The 12,749-nt window shown below is 32.1% G+C and overlaps 1 protein-coding gene across 3 annotated transcripts in view; it reads right to left on the reverse strand.

Moving 5' to 3' along the window:
- Positions 1–12,749, reverse strand: part of LOC131751605 (sodium channel protein type 1 subunit alpha) — a 158,021-nt gene that overhangs the window by 13,879 nt on the left and 131,393 nt on the right. For all 3 annotated transcript variants that reach the window (XM_059055536.2, XM_067026227.1, XM_067026228.1), the window contains exons 21-22: positions 9,979–10,101; positions 2,357–2,638 (exon numbers count right to left, since the gene is read on the reverse strand). In XM_059055536.2, coding sequence (XP_058911519.1) covers positions 2,357–2,638; positions 9,979–10,101 — 405 coding nt within the window. The remainder of the gene's footprint in view (positions 1–2,356; positions 2,639–9,978; positions 10,102–12,749) is intronic.

Below are 12,749 nucleotides of genomic sequence, written 5' to 3' on the forward strand. Positions count from 1 at the left end.
ATATCTTCCTGCTTGATAACCAACTCACAAATACTTCTCAGTTCTTTAGAGTTAATGGAATCATGCAATATAAAGTGCTATCAAGATTTGGTGAAATACTTTTAGAAAGCTTTACAAATGCCAACACATTTGGCAATGTTTGTAGCAGCAAAACAACTACAACTTAGACCTGACGATCATCCACTAAAATCTATCTACAAGCTGATCAAAGCAACTGAAAGTTTATGATTTCTCTTGATTGTAACACTCTAAGCATCATGCAGATATACAAAAAGTCAGTTGCAACTAACATTTTAAGAATTTTAAAGCATAACATCTAGAAATAATCCTATATTCCACTTTCTTCTCTGTAATTTTTTTAAAATAATACTCCTTGGTTTTTTTTTTTTTTTCTGTTTGTTTGTTTTGTTTTGTATTTTGGGGTTTTTTTTGGCCATGCCACATAGTATGTGGGATCTTAGTTCCCCAACCAGGGATTGAACCCTCACCACCTGCGTTGGAAGTGCGGAGTCTTAACCACTGGACTGCGAGGGAGTCCCTCTTTGTAATTTTTGATGAGAGTGAGTTAATTTGGGTAAGAAAAGTGAAAAATAGTACACTTGGTATTCCAAGTGTAATAACTTACAGTAATTTGTTACTTGCCCTAGGACATGAATTTTGAGCCCTGTGGGCCTGAGAGGATTATTCCTTAGTGAGCAAGTCTAGCAAAAAGCTTTCAGCATCTGTATCTCAACACATCTTTGTTTTTATAACGCTAACACTTGTGAAGTGGTAGATGTCATGAGAAGAAAGCCAAGTAAGGGTGCTTGTGATGGCAGTGAAGAGAAAGTAAAGTTTCTTAGCTAGAAAATAGAACTTATTTGTCTGTCAAAGAGGGAAATGTTGAATGTGTCAATGGCGGACGTCAATGATAGAACAAGTTCATCACACACTAGGGATAGGAACAGAAAAAAGTAATTCAAGGAACCATTTCAATGAATTGCTAATCAACAGAGAGATGATTCTGTATAAAGCCAAGTATAAATCAGTACTTCAGTAGCAGAATTTATTTAATGGCTTCATACAGGATCTTTACCCCTTGTTTAGCATTTTAAGGGACTGCTTGAAATTTTCAATTTTTCTTTCTCAATTTTATGGAGGAAGTGATATAAATTAGTGATATTTACAAGTGTGGTTATTAGTTAAGCATTAGGATAAGGGCCCAAGGAAACATCATCATGTGTCTATGCTAATATTTAAAGAAATCATACTTGCCAGATTATAAAAATCTCTATTTTAATTGCATAAGCATTCAGAGTAAGTCAGAAAGATCTACAAGAGAAATAAGAATTTCTAACAAGAAGGTGGAAAGAACTTGTAAAAGAATCACAGTACTGACACCTCTGAAAGAGATGCAGGAGGATTTTGACCAGTCCAGGTTTGTTTGCTTGCTTAATCTCCTGGCTGAACAACTGAAAACACAACCCTGGTGAAACAAAATAGATTTCTTCCCTAAAGACTCTGCAGAACCACAGGAAAGAATTTATGCAGTTTTTTTTTTTTTAAGATGAGTTTTCAGTGGCCAAAATAGAGCAGTATTTTTACAATGTTTTTCAAACGACCTAGACTCTGTTTTTACCCACTGCTCTCTTGTGATGCAGCTGCAGTCAGAAGCAGCATCAAATGAAAATGTTTAAGAGGCCACCATCTTTTACATTTTTATAAATTGTGAGCTATTTTTCAGTCTTAAAGACCCAGTAGTGAAAACATCAATATTTAGAGAGAAAAAAAAGACTCAAGTAATTGTACTGAAGGTCATTTGGGGTGAGACAACAGCTGCTTGTGTTTGATTTCTGTGTCTGAGTGTTATCCGGTATTATTTCATTTAGCTATGAGGATCTAAACCTAAAACCTAAATATCATTCCCCAATCTTCAATCTAAATGATACAACTCAGTAGCAGTTAATTTAATTCCCACCAATTTGTTACAATCCAATCAAGTGTGATAAGGGTGTATGTTTGGGGGGAGGGGGTGATCCATCAGTGAAACAAGCTTTCCAATTGCAATAGGAAAAATAATAGCAAATTTATTGATTTATTAATCAACTTGTTCACATGGGAAGAGAGAGTAATATGAGAAGAAAAAAAGACCTTTGGAAAGAACTAAAATACCTGGCCACTATCAACTATGTCTGCACTGTTTAAATATACTGACATTTCCACCCATCTGGGCTCATGAACTTATACTAATAAATCAAAATTAGAAAAAAGGAAATATGTTATAAACTTTCTTCTTAGTAACTAAATAATAGCTGTATGTCATTACTTTGTTATTCCAAACAATAAACACATTTCAGAGAAAAGAGTGTTCACTTACAACTTGAAGCAAAGAGAGATACCCAAATCCTACATTATCAAAGTTTACTTTCACATTTTTCCATCGGGCAGTCTCATTTCTTTCTATTAGTATTAGGCAATCAGAATGATTATTCACTTCGCTGATGTCAAACATGTCACCAGTTGTGGTGTTAACACAGTGGTAGAATTTGCCAGCAAACAAATTTACGCCCATGATGCTGAAAATTAGCCAGAATATAAGACAAACCAGAAGCACATTCATGATGGATGGAATTGCTCCTAAAAGGGCATTCACAACCACCTAATACACAAATGGAAAAAAAGAAAAGTCAGAATTCTTGTTGGTTAAAAGAAAAGACATTCCCCTAGTAATCTTTAGTCATTCTTTTTTTTTTTTTTTTACTATCAAGATTATTCTAAGATATTTAAAAGCAAAGTTAAAATGTCTTAAAATGAAATACATTCTTTCACAAGCAATACATTTAGGGAAATGAATTTAGATAATATATCAAAGATAAAAAAATTTTTTTAAAGAGCGGATAAAGTACTGAAAGGTTAAGGGGAAAACAAAATCAGAAGAATCTGCTGTCAGATGAAGTCAGAAAATTTTTTTATTAGAAAAAGTAAGAATTCCTAACAGAGAAAATTAACTCATTAAAAAAGGCAGTATATTAAAGAATGAAACTAAAATGTTGGGACAAGAGTTGATTTGACTGATATATTTTACTAAACTAAAAATTCAGATGTATAAATATAAAAAATTATTAAATATCTAATATAATTTTGTCCTTAATTATTCATGCATTGCTATGACTAATAATTTTTGCATAAGAAGCAAGACAATTTAGCATTATGTATTTCATTAGATCATCACATCGTTTATTTCAAGCTCCAGTCATATCAGTTGTTTCATTTACTGAGTTTAATTTGATAAACTTATTTTAAATGAAACATAGTAGAAATCAGTTTCTTAGGAAAATAAGAAAAGGAGGGTTGCCATTTTGGGGATGATAGCTCCTAAATCTGATGTGATTATATCAAGTTCTGTGCTAAATAATTAGCTACTTTTTTTTTTTAAATGGAAGCATTTTTGCCCCTCTTATCTTTATTCCTGGACCACAAATTAAAACTCTGAGTTTTTATATTTAGCAACACTGTAGGGAGGACTGTCCTTGCTTCCTTCTCTACAGTTCCCATTGGAGATGCACATGAGTAGTTAAGAGAGAGATAAAGACAGGCCCTAAAATGCCCCTAAGTGGCAGATGATGCCTCAGACTTGAACATTCCTAGCTAAGTTGAATTCTACCTGTGTACCTCTATGATTCTTGTCAATCTGAAAGTGGGCCAAAGGAAATAATAAAACCATTAATGACAAAGAGGGGAATGAGAATGAAAAAATGAAGTCAGTTGAATTATCTAGGCAGGTCCAGATGATGTGAGCTATGCAGCCTACCAAGCTGACACATGGCACCTCACCTTTATCTCATGTGGCTGTCTGCATTAATACAACTGAATGAATAAGTCTTAATTTTATACTTCACTTTAAATGTGTGGATACACTTAGATTTCTTTGGATTCAAGATATGAAAGCTGAAATCAAGTTATTATTTATTTCCCTCCTTTTCCAAACATTTTGCCTACCATCCAGATTAAAAAGCTGTTTCTACTGTGTATACACAAAGCACATGTTAAAATGCGTATTTTTTTTTTTTTAACTAAAACACCCAATTTAGCCCATGAGCAGAACACTGGCTACCTACACCTATTTCTTGAATTCTTTTCATGTCAATCTGTAGGTCTCACACTTTTTTCTTCCAAACCTTTCTCACCTCTATCACTTCTCCATTTTCATGATCGCCACCCTTGTTCTGACATCTGTTAGTACATACTTGTACCATTTTCAGAGTCTTCCAATTTCCTCCTTCCTTTAATTCATATAAGATGAATTAATCTCCAACTCTTATTTAAAATTATTTAATGGCTTCCCACTGATTATCAAACATTTTCCTTACCTTGATGTTCAAATCACTCCTCAATTTACATTTCTAGTTTTAACTTCCCTAGCCACCTAGCCTTCATGCCAATCCAACTAATGTAATTACCATGTGCTAATAACATTACCAGAGAATTGAGATGCCCTTCCTTTTGAAATTCCTTGTCCAATACCTCCCCTTCTGAAACACTCTCTTCTCACAAGCTGTAGTTCAAGCAGCACTTCTGTCATGGAGCCTCACTTCACCTCTCAGTTTAGCCTCCAAAGTAGAGATGAGTGTTTGCTCTTTTGAATTCAAAAATCAGAATTCCAGCACTGGACAGGACTATAGAGATACTTTACTACTGCATTCTCATTTGGCAAATGAGAAGGCTAGGTTAAGTTCAGAATGTAGACTAGAAATGGCATCTAGTGCTCCTTCTACTTGACCTCACTAATTTTCCTTAGAGTCACTCGTACTTATCCGGTACCCAGATTGCTCTGTATTCGAGTTAATGAATGGCATTTCTGTAATCTTGACAGATGGTAGGCTTTTTTTTTTTTTTTTAATTTAAGACGAAAAAATATATTTGTGATTCTCCAAGCCTTTGAGTGCCTTGAATACAGGAATATAGCAGGTGCTTTGAATACAGGACTACAGAAATGGTGATTGAATGAATGAATGAAGTAAAGGTTAGTTTAGCCTTTATTGATCAAAACATAATTTTTAAGTGCTATTTCTGGATATGCGATGAGAATAAAGAGCTGAACACAAAATAATTTGGGTTTAGCTAATAAGTCTGAGGGGTTTCTTTTGAAACTGGGGATTGGATTTGCACTAAAATTAACTACGTAATTCATGATATAAGCAGCAGTGCCTTTCAAGATGCATTTACAATGTTGGCATACATTTGGCCCAGAGAAAACGTTTAATTTTATGAAGATAAAAGGATTTACTATACAAAGGTCCATTCATATTTAAAATCTCATTAAATTAGGCAATGAAGGATGAGAGAACGGATTTTCTTTTCCCAAGAGCCCCAAGCCCTTCCTTGGTTCAGCACAGAGGGAGGGGTATTAACTCCTTTGTGGCTCTAAGGAACTGCAGTAATTGGTTCCCAGGTGGTGAAGGCACTAGACAGAACTGGACTAAACAAATTGGAAAGAACAAATTGAGGTTTCAGGCTGCATAAAAGGAGGTTCTAAGAAAGGAACTATCTTAATGAATTAATACTAGAGGTTGCTTCTCACAAATGTTTTGCAAAACGTCATCAAAATAGAATTTCTGTATTCTAGCATACAACTCTTACAGAAACTCTTTCTGTCTCTGGTTCATTATCTGCTTTTTAAGTAAATCAACATGAAATGAGGGATTGACAATTAAATATGCAAATTAATGTTGGGAATTTTGATACATGCAGAAATGTCCTCTTGTCTGAATGAATTGTCTTTGAACTTCAAGTCAATACTACTCATGGATTGCAATGTTTCTTTAATCAAAATACTGAAAAACTATGTGAATGAAAATCAAAAGTAGGCAAAGTAGAAATCACACATTTTAAAGTATGAAGAAGAGTAATAGAATCTTTTTAAAATCTAATGTCTGCATTTGTGTTGTGGGATTTAATTATGGTAATTATTTTTGAAAGATATGATACATTAATTATCCAAACAAAAATTCCAACATTTTCTCTCCCTCAAAAATAAAAACTGTCCTCCTTGCACATTATTCCCAAACTTTAAGAATAAACAAAATGTAGATTCATTCTTATTTATGATTTTCCACTATGATATCTTCTAAGATACTAAGAGGTTAGTTGGGAGTGATGTAGTCTATGAAGTAAGTTTATGAATTAAATTCTATCTTAATACACATAATAAGATGTTTTATTTCTAGGTGGGTGTTCTAGTCTGTATAATTCAAATAAGTGGATCCTTTCATATTTACTTTTCTTTATTTAAAACACAAATCACATGTGCTTACTCAACTCTATCTTTTTTTAAAATCTTTATTGGAGTATAATTGCTTTACAATGGTGTGTTAGTTTCTGCTTTATAACATAGTGAATCAGTTATACATATACACATGTTCCCATATCTCTTCCCTCTTGCATCTCCCTCCCTCCCACCCTCCCTATCCCACCCCTCTAGGTGGTCACAAAGCACCAAGCTGATCTCCCTGTGCTATGCGGCTGCTTCCCACTAGCTATCTATTTTACGTTTGGTAGTGTATATATGTCCATGCCACTTTCTCACTTTGTCACAGCTTACCCTTCCCCCTCCCCATATCCTCAAGTCCATTCTCTAGTAGGTCTGTGTCTTTATTCCCGTCTTACCCCTAGGTTCTTCATGACATTTTTTTTTCTTAGATTCTATATATATGTGTTAGCATATGGTATTTGTCTTTCTCTTTCTGACTTACTTCACTCTGTATGACAGACTCTAGGTCCATCCACTCACTACAAATAACTCTATTTCAACTCTATCTTAATATATTTTTGCTTTGTTACATTTGAAAAATAACCCCTATAAACTTACACTTAATAAAACATGAGAATGATCACACAATCAATACCAGTTTTATGAAACCTGGAATACTGCACCCTAGCATCTGCTCACACATGTCAACAAGGCAAGGAAGCCACTGCCGGTATCTTGATGTCAATTTTCAGGCCCCGGACCAAAGTAGAAAATAGCAAGTGTTCTTTTAAATGCCTCAAACAGCATCATCATCTTGATAAGTTAAAAACTTCACGCAACCATTCTAAACCAGGGTCCCCCACCCTCACCAATCAGAAAATCTCCCCATAAATGGATAACTCAGTATACACACATCTAAATCATACTGAGTGAAACTTAATAAAGATATCAGCAGTTGAGGTTCAAATCCACAGAACGTAAATTCACAAAAGGTATTTTTCTCAAAAGAAAATTTAAGACAATTGAAAATAGGGGATTAGAATGTAAATACTATATTTTCCTTACTGTGGTGTGATAGTACCCTTCCCAAGCCCTCCCTCAACCCACTAACACAAAGTCACAGTGAAAGGATGAAAGGAAGCAAAAGGGGTAATACAGTACCCATAATAAAGGGCTGAGGGGCGGAACCAGCGCTCCACCCCATCCAAGTTGGAGCAAGATTATCCTATATAAAATAGAAATATATAGTTTGTTATTAGTTAGAAATCTGATATGACAGAACATTTGGTGTTACTTTTTGTATATGATGCTCTCTGTTTACCTATCAATCAAGGCTTGAGTTCTTTTGAAAAAGAAGGTATTTAAGATTTCCTAGACAAGGAAATTAAAAGTACAAAATTTATTTTACTTAAGTTATCCATGACATCAATTCACTCAGTTCAATTTTACAAGTTGAAAATTTGGACTGGAAATTTGAAATACAATAAATGTTTCAAAGCTGTCAGCCAGAAATGTGCATAGAACATGCAAAACATAAAGGGCAGAGTGATGATAATTTATTTCTTACTTTCTAACTTCTTATCAAGCACTGTACAACATGCTTTATTTGGTAATGTTGCACTAAGGCACATGCTTTGAAAAAGTGACAAAACAAAAATAAAATGAGCCTGATTTACGCTTTGACATAGCTATTGTGATTTTATGCTGCTAGGGAAAAAAATAAAATGAGAGTTTCTGAATATATTCAAAGCTAATTTCCCAATTATAATCATCATTATTATTTCCATCCTCACCATCATCCATGATTATATTGTTTACAAAGTCAAAAATTCCAAATACCAGAAACAAAGAAACAAAAATAGAATCAATAATCAGGTTATTTTGTCTCTACAATGCCAAATGCATGTTGAAATCATCAGCCATTTTAGGGTTGTATATATGCTGTCATTAAGAGGCAAGGAGCATATTCATAAATCTGACAATTTAAACGATTAGTTCACCTCCTATCAGCATCTATAGGATTTTGTTTTTAAAATTCCAAGTTTCAAAAATTAGCCTCTCCTTATAATATAAAAAGCATTATTGATCAAAATTATAGATAAGGTTATTTCTGTAAAAATTAAAGGCCCACAGGGTCAATATTGTTATGGAAATAAGGCATTAAATATGAAAATATCTGGCCATTTGACTCATGGATTTAATAAACTTCCAAAAGGTCAAATTTTTAATAATTACAACAGCTTCAAATGTTTAGCATTGCTCAGATGTCAGAAAATTTTTCTAACGTATTACTTTGATTCAGCAGAATCAATCAAATGTTTTCCAAAAAAAATCACAAAATGTTTAAGTAGAATGTATAAAGATTATATTTTTCTCCAGAACTGAAACTACCAGTCTAAAACAAAAGTGACATTTTAATTGGAAAATAAACTTAATTTTCACATATCCTGAAGAGAATTTCCAATAACATTTTAGTAAACTGTGGGGATCTCTGTGAGAAATAATACAAGACCGTATTATATTGTGTTAAATTGTTTCTAGTGAGGAAACATTTTTTATATACGTTAGGGAAATAGCAGAAGTTTTCACTTGAAGATTTTATCAGATAGTCTTATGTTCTTAAAAGGTGACATTTATAATAAATTTTATTTTAGAAGAATGCATAAGGCTATCAACAAACTAGAAAATGCAAACGTAAGTCTACAATACAGCTTGTTTTCCATAAACATAATGAAATCTTAGGCAGCAAAAGAGCAATGTTTTTTCTGTTGGAATCACACTTAGTTCAGCAGCTTTGTTTTAGTAAAAGGAAATTTGATTAAAACAAAGAAACTAAATTTTTATGTTATACATCTTATATACTAATGCTTCATATTTTTTAAAAGGCATGAAAAATAACAAGTCAATAATGGCAAATTTTTTAACCTGTTATGAATTATAGGGAATGCCTTAATATTTCCTTAAAAGGAGTAATATAAAATTTTCTGTGACTCATATAAATGATATTTAAGTTACGGTTAATTTATGAATCATCTATGGTAATGAGTCAAAATTATATTTTCTATTCATTGTATTATAAAAGTTTAAGTTCATTTTCATGAAAAATTGTGTAGATTTATATATAATCTTTAAGTTGATATTGCTATTTATATAAATTAAGAAGATTAATGCAATTATAAATTGAAGCTATATTAACATAACTTTAAAAAAAATTTTAAATTCAGTTAATATTTAATATCTACCCTTGAATACATTCAAATAATACAAACTTTGGCATTGTACTGACAAAATTTTGACAATTAAAATTTTTTTCCTTTACACTTATATTTAGGTACATGTATGATTCATATCGTTTTCAATAAAACTCATTAAGTACAGTTTAGACCACCACAAATGAGAAGCACATGATATAGAATTCACTTTAGTTGATTATTATCATCATCATTACACATAGTACTTTAACAGTGCATCTGTTTTTTTGTGTACAGGTTTGTAAGGAAACTCCCAAAATGGATTAGGAAATAAAGTCATTTTAATGAGCACGGCAGATAAATGATATTATATCATTTCAAGGGAGGCCTAAGTTCTCTTGCATATCACCTAGAAGTAAATATGCAACAGATAAAAGGAAAAAGTAGCAATTTGCAAGGATTTGCCATTCCTTTCGCATGCATGAGTTTTCCTTTTTTAAAATTTACTTTAATAATTTTGGCTCTATACAATACTTCAGGTTCTTTCATTTTCCTTACCCTCATCCCTTCAAAACGTGATAAGGCTCTTAGAGGTCTCAGAGCTCTTAGTGTCCTGAGAGATTTGATGGCGCCAAGTTCTGAGTAACCCAAGGCATTTGCTGTTAAACTGACCAATGAAACCTGCACACACACAAAAGTAAATAAATAGAATCACTGTCATTCAATTTGTAGTTACAATGTAATACAATAATTACAATTTTAAAAAAATTTATTTTATTGAAGTATAGTTATTTACAACATTGGTAATTACAATTTTTGTTTATAATTACTCAGATCAATGGCTACATATTTTCAGTAAACCTTTCAAAATTTTAAGGAAACATTTTTAGTTGCATGCAAAGAAAGTAGCTTTCATGATGTTAATTAAAAACTAGTTGAATAAAAAAATTAAATGTCATGTGATTTATTAATTACTCAGTTAGTTAGAAAACCTAAGTAAAAATTGATTTTAAAAAGGAAGAAGTCCAGGTATAGGAAAATGTCATTGATTATTCTTCCTTTATTTTATTAAGTTGCTGCTGAATTTAGGGCTTTGCCCTAAATAATAAATAAAATATAATAAAATATAAAAACTGCTATTGTACCAGAAAAAGAATCCTGTGTTGGTATTTTCAACTAATTATAATTGATACCCACAGAAATTATTGCGCTGTCATATTAATTTTGAGGTTGATTTTTTGAAGATGAATTTTTGTTGTCTTGCTAATACTTTGTGTTTTCATTTATCTAAAGTTTATTCCTATGTAAATAATGTAACTTAAAAGTAATTCCATCATGAAACTTACTCAAAATTTTTATACTAATTTAGAGCTTCTGTCATGGTACCTGGCCTCAAATCGCCAGTCAATAAATGTTTACCAAATAAAGAAATAAATAGAGTAACTTCATTTGCATTAAATATGCAACTAAAACTAAGAAATAAAAATTTTAGATGAGTAATTCTCTAAATAAAGACAAAAACTCTGTATCCAGAGTTAGAATTTCTTTGGTTTGAGAATAGCTGGTATTGGATAGTTCCAAATACACTGGATACTATTTTTGCAAAATTTTCTATGTTTAAATGTATTAAGTTGGCTTATGTTTAATATGCTTTTTTAGTTTACTTGAGATGTGCTATAATTCCTTTTGTCTTTTTTTAGAGTGATACGCTGATCCTTATGAAATAATTAAAATAGAACCGTGAAAAATAAAAGTATTATTACTGCAAAACTATAAAATTCCCTTCAGAATTATTTTCCTAAAATATTTTGGAAATGGCTATTAAAAACCAACTCATAATAATAAATAAAATCATCATTCTTCCACTAAAAAATTCAGACATGGAATAAGCATAATAGAGAAAATCAAAGCTCAGGAATTTTCAAAAGGATTAAATTATATTTAGATTTAAAGCCTAGTGTGAAAAAATATGAGCAGTTGAAATATGATATAACTTCTAATGCTTGAAATCTCAAATATTAGAAACTTTTTCTCTTTGTGATATGCTGAAGCAATTATTCTTTTGAGGTTTCTTTCTTTTCTTTATTGAGGTATATTTGATTTACAATATTATACTAGTTTAAATTGTACAACATAGTAGTTCAAAATTTTTATAGATTATACTCCATTTAAAGTTATTATAAATATTGGCTATATTCCCTGTGCTGTATAATACATCCCTGTAGCTTATTTATTTCATACATAGTAGTTTGTACCTTTTAATCCCCTACCCCTATTGTGCCCCTCCCCCATTCCCTCTCCCCACTGATAACCACTAGTTTGTTCTCTATATCTGTGAGTCTGTTTCTGTTTTGTTATATTGACTGGTTTGCTTTACTCTTAGATTCCACATATAAGTGATAACATACAGTATTTGTCTTTTCCTGTCTGACTTATTTCAGGTCCATCTGTGTTGTTGCATATGGGAAAATTTCATTCTTTTCTATGGCTGAGTAGCATTCTATTGTGTGTGTGTATATATATATATATATATATATATATATATATATATATATATATATATACACACACATATATATCACATCTTCTTTACCCATTCACCTGTTGATGGACACTTAGGTTGCTTCCATAACTTGGCTTCCATATTTTTATATTATTATAAATAATACTGCTGTGAACATTGGGGTGCATGTACCTTTTCAAATTAGTGTTTTCACTTTCTCTGGATATATACCCAGGAGCGGAATTTCTGGATCATATGATAGTTCTATTTTTAGCTTTTTTAGAAACCTCCATACTGTTTTCCATAGTGGCTGCACCAATTTCCACCAACAGTGTACAAGGGTTCCCTTTTCTCTACATCCTCGCCAATATTTGTTATTTGTGGTCTTTTTGAAAGGTGTGGTCATTCTGAAAGGTGTGAAGTGATACCTCATTGTGGTTTTGATTTGCATTTCTCTGATGATTAGCGATGTTGAGCATCTTTTCATGTGCCTATTGGCCCATCTGCATTTTCTCCTGGGAAAAATTTCTATTCAGTTCTGCCCATTTTAAATTTAGCTGCTTGTTTGTTTGATGCTGAGTTGTATGAGCTGTTTGTATATGTTGGATATGAACCCCTTATCACTCTTTTGAGGCCTTTTTCAATTCACTCACTTCATAGTAACACTGTTAAGCTTTTCAAATAGCTCTGGGTTTGCCTTTTTTCAGAATTAAAGAGATATAATATATATGCATGACCCTTAGTTCTAGAAATACTTTCCATAAGAAATCTCCATAGTTCTGCTGAATTATCACCTTTGGGTAATAAAACTGTTGCCTATGAAGTT

Source organism: Kogia breviceps, chromosome 2, assembly GCF_026419965.1.
Source record: "Kogia breviceps isolate mKogBre1 chromosome 2, mKogBre1 haplotype 1, whole genome shotgun sequence".
Taxonomy (NCBI): Eukaryota; Metazoa; Chordata; class Mammalia; order Artiodactyla; family Physeteridae; genus Kogia; species Kogia breviceps.